Source organism: Carassius gibelio, chromosome A20, assembly GCF_023724105.1.
Source record: "Carassius gibelio isolate Cgi1373 ecotype wild population from Czech Republic chromosome A20, carGib1.2-hapl.c, whole genome shotgun sequence".
Lineage (NCBI taxonomy): Eukaryota > Metazoa > Chordata > Actinopteri > Cypriniformes > Cyprinidae > Carassius > Carassius gibelio.
In genome coordinates, this window is record NC_068390.1 from 19,892,454 (window position 1) to 19,900,307 (window position 7,854).

Below are 7,854 nucleotides of genomic sequence, written 5' to 3' on the forward strand. Positions count from 1 at the left end.
GTTACATTTCTAATTAAAAGCAACGTTAGTGCCAGGACATTGGCGGGTGCATGTTGCTTATTCGTTATAATCTCTCCAAAGAGGAGACATATTGCATTCAGGCAATGATGAGAAGAGATGAGGTGGAAGAACATGTTTAAAACCACAACTAGAAAAGAGCTAAAGCAGACAAGGATTGATTTGTGCAGCCTGGGAATTGCTTTCATTCATGCAAATGAGAATGTCTTGAAACTTTCATAGCATGTCACATGAAATGCATAGGCTTATTTTTTTGTAAACGAGTAAAAGCGTGAATCTTTCCAAAAACACACTACTGTCAAAAGATTGGAATATAAAAAAATAAAAAAAAGATTTTGTAAGATTTTTATGATCAACATTTGAGCAGTAATACAGTGAAGTAACATTGTAAAAATGTTTTTTTTTTTTTTTGTATATATTAAAAAGTAATAATTGTGATGGCAAAGCATTATTCCAGTCTTTAGTATCACTTTATAGTTCAGAAATCATTCTACTGCCTAAATGTTTTTGCTGCTTAATATTGCACTAACATTGATAAGGACCATTAATTAATGAGCACCATCAATAATTGAACAACATATCAGCATATTAGAATAATTTATGAAAATCCTGTGACACTGAAGGCTGGAGTAACGACTGATGAAAATTCAGCCTTGCAAACACAGAATTAAATTAATTTTAAAATATACTAAGATGCCAGTTCTTTTAGATTTTAAATGTTTCACAATATCACTGTTTCTACTGTGGTAAAATAAAATAATAGTCATTCCAAACTTTTGATTGCTAGTGTATATAGACAATCTGGCTCCCGCTTGTGAATGTTGTGAATGTTGAAGGCCAATGACGGTGAGAAGGACGCCCTCTTGTGCATGGCTCCTCCATTCTCATGGTTTTCAAGTACAAAGGGAAACATTATGTTTCAGAAAATAAAAACTCATCTTTAATTGTGTGCAGGTTGTTTAGAAAGCCCCCAAGCAGCGGAGGCAGGACTTTCCACTGACGTATTCAGATGAGCAGACAGGACGATCATTTCAGTCATGAAAGCCCATTTCAAAAGACAGAATATCAGCAGTTGACATGATACAGGGAACCAGCAAAACTGTGAGAGATCTACTACAGCAAAGATCTTTTTAATGGTCCCAAATATACCGAACAACTAAGAGTACACATGTAAAAGAAAAGAAAAGAAAAAGAAGATATGACAAATCGATCACATCTAGAGTTCCACTCAATCTTTAATCAAGACGGGCTTACAAATTTTCCAAAAAATCTGCAGTTTTGAAGGGCAAAAAAAGGGTAAAACTATCTCCCCCCACTGAGGTTTTAAAAACCTGTTCAAGTGCGGCTGAAAACGTCCTGAACATTTAAAGGCAGGTCTCTTTTGTCATTTAAAAAAATGAGAGAGGAGAAGAACAGAATAAGAAAAAGGAGGGAACTGCTGGCTTTGAAAGAGGAAGAACTTCCGCTGAGCCACGAGAACAACGGTGACATCTTAAACAATGACAACCCAGACGTCTTTGCTCCCTAGTGTCCCGTCTAGCCCTAGAAACTCAAAAACAAAAAAAGAGAATCAAGATGAAAAATAAGAGCAACAGAAAAAAGGGTTGAGAGGAAGGAGAGAAATAAATGGAGATGGAGTCAGCAAAGGTGAGTGATGGTTGTGGATTGGCTGGCCCAGTTCGGGTCATGTGAGGTCCTTCCCTGAGAGGGGGGGGGGGGGGGGGGCAGTGTGTCCTGGTCCAAGCCTGGGACGCTCTGTGGGGCAACAGTTTGAGTGTCTGTGACTGACTGACTGTGTGTGAGGTCTTTTTTTACCCCCCAGTACTTCTAGCTTTGTTGAAATTCATTTCTTATTAAATCCTTTTTGATTATTCTTTGTCCAGACCAGTTTTAGCTCATCTTCGGTCTCTCCGTCCATTTCGCGAGTCTTTCTCTCTTTCTTGCAGATTGGCACTTGGACAAACTCCACGTGGAGACATTCACCTTTTCGCTCTGTGACCGAATCATCTCCCTCTCTTACTCTCCTTTTCTCTGTTCCTCACATGGCGCCCCTTGGACTCCTGCGGGGGGCTGCATTCGTTCATTTATCCATTCATTTGTGTATTCATTCATTTTGTTACAGTTTTGAGTTCTAGGCCGAGCGCTGCAATAGTCTCTGGATGAAGCTCCCTTTGAGCATGACTGTACTGATTGACGAGTGACTGTTTTAGGAGCTCAGCTTGGACTTCTTGGACAGTGGAGGACTTTCTTCTTTACTGTCTGTGTCTTCTTCATCCTCGTCCTCTTCGTCGTCGTCGGGGTAGTCCACCAACCCCACCAGACCTCCCTGGAATAGGAGCGAGATGCCGTCAAAAACAAGTAACTGGTAACAAAGGCAATTTTAGGACATTGTTGATCTGTTAGAATCAGCGTAATAACCTTAGTGGTGACAGCTGCCATAGGGGGGGAGCTCCGGGATCCTGTCCCGGGAGAACTTGGAGAACCAGGTGAACCTGGGTGGAGGGATGCGGTTGGGGGTGAGGAAAGACTGGCCTTTGGGGAGCTGGAGAAGGAGAGTTTAAAATTGGGGCTCTGCCGTCCTGAGAGGCTCCCCTTCCCTGTCAGCACCTCTTTCTCTTCTGAATCTTTCACTTGGGAAAAGAGAGAGAGAACAAAAAAACATGTAAACAACCAAAACACATCAAGCAATGTGAGTAGCATTTTGCAATCAAATAGTGGATCATAGTAGTTGGGCATCAATATTATGCTGCCTGCATGTTGCAGTAACGTACATTTTTTCCTCTCCATAAACTTGCTGATAGGATCCATCAGGTCCTCGTCATTCTTCATCTTATCTGAGGGTGGCACTACAGCTTCACCATCCTCCAAGTCTTCCTCATCTGTGTTAAACCACATCTCCTCTTCATCTTCCAGTGTCCGCGCATCCCGGCGAAAACGGTGATTTCTCAGAATCGACCGCATACTGAGACAAGGAGACAAAAAAATACATGAATTAAAAAGGTACTTCCACTCAAAAGTAAATATTACATGCACAAGAAATTGCAATACAATTTTAATTAGGGCTGGGTATCATTCAAAAACTGTTGATACCAATACCTTGACTTTGATATCGGATCCATTATGTAATTTTTTTTATACCACTCTTATGAAATCCATTTGAACGAGATTACATTACCTCAGAAAACTATTTTTTCAGTCTGTTGAGGTTTTTACAGACTCAAAGACTCATACCCTTAGTTACTGCACAAAGGACCAAAATTTAACCAACACAATAAATCAGTGTAAATAGTTTAAATAAAGTTTTTCAGTGCTAGATTAACAGTTTTAGGTCAGTATATGAGGTTCACTGCTGCACACTTGAGATCTTTAAAAGGAACATTTTGCAACCCCCCTGATCCCCCAGTTGCCCCACGGGCGCTAGATATTTAGCTGCCCACTGCTCTGTGTGTGTTCACTTCTCACTGCTGTGTGTGTTACACTTGGGTAGGTTAAATGCAGAGCACCAATTAAGAGTATGGATAACCACACTTGGCAAAAATGTCATGACTTTTAATGTCCTAATAAAGGCTAATATGTACCACAAATGTTTTACTGTACTTTAAGTGGGTCAGACATCGGACATGAAGTGTGGCAGCTAACCGTAGCAAAGATAGAGATATTCTTTCTAAGAATATTGCATTTAAAACCATATATACATATATATACACACGTTCATACAGAAAGAGAGAGAGACTAATATACACACATATGTATGTGTGTGTATATATATATATATGTCTTGACTGTTCAATTTCTAAAAAATAAAATCGTGGCAAAACAAGAAATTCAAATTAATCAAAAGCCCTGTATTAAAATACTAATATTATGGCTGTCAAACGTTAAACAACAGGGCTTTTATTTTGGCCGCATACCTCAAGGATCCAAATAACAATAAAGTTCTGAAATGACCACTGACCTGTCAAGTTTAGGGTTGTCCTGTCTTTCTCTCTGCTGTTCATATCGAAGCTTCAGTCCCTTAAACGTCTGAACATAGTCTACATCCTCCAGGGCCTTCCAGTAGTTCTCTATGATGTGTGCCGTCAGGGACTTCACATCCTCCTACACAAAAAAAAAATCCAATTACACACAAAATAAACAACCTTTCAGTGTGTTCAGGAGCATTACGAGATGTGATGAATGGATAAATGTACTCACCACTCTGACATACTCAAACATCTCTATAATGGCTGAGTTGATGAGGTTGTATCTGGATCCATTGTTGAGGAAAGCTTTAACCACTGGCTCAAACAGGAAGTTCCTCATTATGTATCGGTTATAAAACTCGTCCTTTAGGCCAATGATTTTCCTCATGAAACGCAAAGCACCTGGATAGGAGAAATGAGTGTGAAAGGTACAGAGATTTAACAGCTGTAATGAATGTCTGTCAACAAGGTAGTACGGCATGCTTGCTCTTTATTCTAAATTAATTAGTGCTTGTTAATAATCCTGCTGGCCCTGAATGCAGAATTCCTTGGCATGTTTTGAAATAACAGTGTAACAGTAATCATTATCATTAGTAAAATCGTATATAAATAAAACTACAATAATCTGATCTGAGCTCAAGATCTTAGAGACACTTGGATAAAACCTTGTTAAGAAATGGATGAAAAACAGACTATAAATTTATAATGAAAAACATTTGACGAGTAAATATTGCAAACCTGTCAAATACAAATATAAAATTAAACATTTAGATTCATTTAAAACTATATACCTTGTTAGTGTTAGGGCAAGTGAGAATATTGGCAGGACAATAAGAAATCTGAGCTACTGGCCCAACCGGACAAGCATTTAAAAAATCCCTTACTTTCATTCTGTTAGCCCTTAAAGACAACTGACCCCCATTCACATTCTTAAAGGGTTAGTTCATAGAAAAAACAAAATTATGTTATTAATAACTCACCCTCATGTCTTTCCTTTGGAACACAGTTTAAGATATTTTAGATTTAGTCCGAAAGCTCTCAGTCCCTCCATTGAAACTGTGTGTACGGTATACGTCCATGTCCAGAAAAGTAAGAAAAACATCCTCAAAGTAGTCCATGTGACATCAGAGGGTCAGTTAGAATTTTTTGAAGCATCAATAATACATTTTGGTCCAAAAATAGCAAAATCTATGACTTTATTCAGCATTGTATTCTCTTCTGTGTCTGTTGTGAGAGAGTTCAAAAGAAAGCAGTTTGTAATATCCGGTTCACAAACGAATCATTCAATGTAACCGGATCTTTTTGAACCAGTTCACCAAATCGAACTGAATCATTTTAAACTGTTCGCGTCTCCAATACGCATTAATCCACAAATTACTTAAGCTGTTAACCTTTTTTTTAACACTCCCTCTAACCAATATCCCGGAGTAATTAACCAGATCACCAGTAGTTCCTTCGGACAGTTCAATTCAATAAACCGGTTGAAGAAAACGGTTCACCGGTTCTTTTGCGCTCTACGTAATGGCGTCATTGACGATGATTGCCCTTGATTCAAGCCTTCGGTTTACCTGCACCCATAACACTAGCACAGAATCAGTTCAGAATCAATCACCAAAAGAATCAGTTCAGTTCAGACGCTCTGTGTGTCGGTCTGCTTCACGCTGAATCACACATGCGCAGTTATCATCAGCTCCTCAGTTCTCGAATATGACTTGTAAACGAGTCATTATCTGGCTCGGCGTTCATCTTCAGTTCTCTCTTCACAGCAGTTCAGTCAGTCTACTGTTTGAGTACATGAATTAATAACTCAGAGGGATATTGGTTTGTTTGAACTCAGAGGGAGTGTCAGCCACATTAAAAAAGTTAACAGCTGAAGTCATTTGTGGATTAATGTGTATTGGAGACGCGAACCGTTTAAAATGATTCAGTTCGATTTGGTGAACTGGTTCAAAAAGATCCGGTTACATTGAATGATTCGCTCGTGAACCGGATATGACAAACTGCTTTGTTTTGAACTCTCTCACAACAGACACGGAAGAGAAGATAATGCTGAATAAAGTCGTGGCTTTTGCTATTTTTGGACCAAAATGTATTTTTGATGCTTCAAAATATTCTAACTGACCCTCTGATGTCACATGGACTACTTTCATGATGTTTTTCTTACCTTTATGGACATGGACAGTATACCATAGACACAGTTTCAATGGAGGGACTAAGAGCTCTTGGACTAAATCTAAAATATCTTAAAACTGTATTCCGAAGATAAACGGAGGTTTTACTGGTTTGGAACGACATGAGGGTGAGTTATTAATGGCATAATTTAGATTTTTGAGTGAACTATCCCTTTAAAGTCCTTGGTTTTCTTCTTAAAGACACAGCAGTGCATAAAACATTAAAAAGTCCTCTTTTCTACTAATAATGGACAGGAGAACAAATATTGACCAGTAGTACCATTGGCTCTTTTGCACAATCCAATAAAATCTGGATGGACAAAAAAATATATATATCTCACCCTACAATATTTCCTGCTGAATTTTCAGTTTCAAATGTGGCTTTACGAATGGGTTGTGTGTGTGTGCGCGTGTGTGTGTGTGTGTGTGTGCGCATGCATATACTCACATAAGGCTAAGAAAGCATGTTGAGATGCAGTGAGCACCAGTACTCTGCGGAGGATGTCTTTGTTGATGATGTAGTTCTTTATGTGATATGTGTGATGCTCCACGCAGAAAGTAAGCAGCTCTACAATTAGAGCCAGCAGCTGACATGTCTGGAAATCATCTGACAAGACAAACACACAGTGAGAAGTCTGCAGAGTCACCTCTTCAAATACGTATGCAAAATGTCAATTGAGAAATTATTGCCTACACATTCTGTCTGCATGCATCCTACAAGCTTGCAAAAAAATCTATTACCTTTGCTGGGTTTTTCTTCTGTGGTGTTGGCAAGAAGTGGAGCAGAGAGCACATGCATGCAATGCTTATAGAAGAAACTCAAGAACTCGGTCTTCTCAGTTTTCTGCAGTTAATCAAACAATTCGTGAAAGGAGGATGTTTTGTTATTCTGACAAATGACAATGAAAGGGTGCTACAATGCATGAAATATATATTTATTTTAAAACATGTCTCACATTAGCAGTTGCCAGCATGTTCTCTGGGTCCACTAGCGTCCTGAGCAACCCCATGAGCTGTATGGCTCCACCCAACTCTGGATCCGTGTCACAGATCATATGCTCAATGATCAGATTTATCAACAGAATGTCCTGTAAAATAGAGACAAGTAGTGAAGACAACGTGTAGATGGAAGGATCACAAGAGTCAGTAAGTGTGTGACTTACGTCATCATTCTGCTGAGACTCCTGCATAACAAACTCTCGCACCATGGAGGGGTTGTACTCCACCAGGTAGGAGAAGATATCAGTGGCTGCTCCACGCACCTGAACATCATCCATGCCCTTTAACACAAAGCACAGATGCATTCATAAATTCATCAAGAGCAAGCTAAAGTTATGGTCTACATTCAGAGCAAAGTTTAAGTTACAGTTTCAAATGTAGCAGATATACCTATTCTCCATAAAATACAATACTATAGATAATTAAAAAAAAAAAAAAAAAAAAAAAAAAAAAAAAAAAAGATACCAGCAAATTGACTGACACCTAATTGCAAATCTGTTCTCTGAAATAGCAAGTATATCTTACAAGAATAACTTCCAGCGCTGGCAGGATACCCATGTTGGACAGAGTTTTGAAGAATGCGTCTCTGTTCTGTGGTTGTAACGTTTGTGAGAACGCACAAAACTCCTTCAGGAAATTTACCTGAATGTAACAAACATGATCAGTCTTGTTTATGTCCAGTGTTTTGAGTAGGAGGTTAACAC

At 38.9% G+C, this 7,854-nt stretch overlaps 1 protein-coding gene across 2 annotated transcripts in view; it reads right to left on the bottom strand.

The window, feature by feature from the left end:
- Positions 1-1,132: 1,132 nt before the first annotated feature.
- Positions 1,133-7,854, bottom strand: part of LOC127938748 (serine/threonine-protein phosphatase 4 regulatory subunit 3) — a 16,495-nt gene continuing 9,773 nt past the window's right edge. The window contains exons 6-15 of one of the 2 annotated variants that reach the window (XM_052535582.1): positions 7,676-7,792; positions 7,315-7,431; positions 7,108-7,239; positions 6,893-6,995; positions 6,600-6,758; positions 4,213-4,382; positions 3,974-4,116; positions 2,790-2,980; positions 2,437-2,648; positions 1,133-2,344 (exon numbers count right to left, since the gene is read on the bottom strand). In XM_052535582.1, coding sequence (XP_052391542.1) covers positions 2,225-2,344; positions 2,437-2,648; positions 2,790-2,980; positions 3,974-4,116; positions 4,213-4,382; positions 6,600-6,758; positions 6,893-6,995; positions 7,108-7,239; positions 7,315-7,431; positions 7,676-7,792 — 1,464 coding nt within the window. In that variant the 3' untranslated portion in view covers positions 1,133-2,224. Of the gene's footprint in view, positions 2,345-2,436; positions 2,649-2,789; positions 2,981-3,973; positions 4,117-4,212; positions 4,383-6,599; positions 6,759-6,892; positions 6,996-7,107; positions 7,432-7,675; positions 7,793-7,854 lie in introns of both variants that reach the window. The other variant, XM_052535581.1, reaches the window with a different exon arrangement.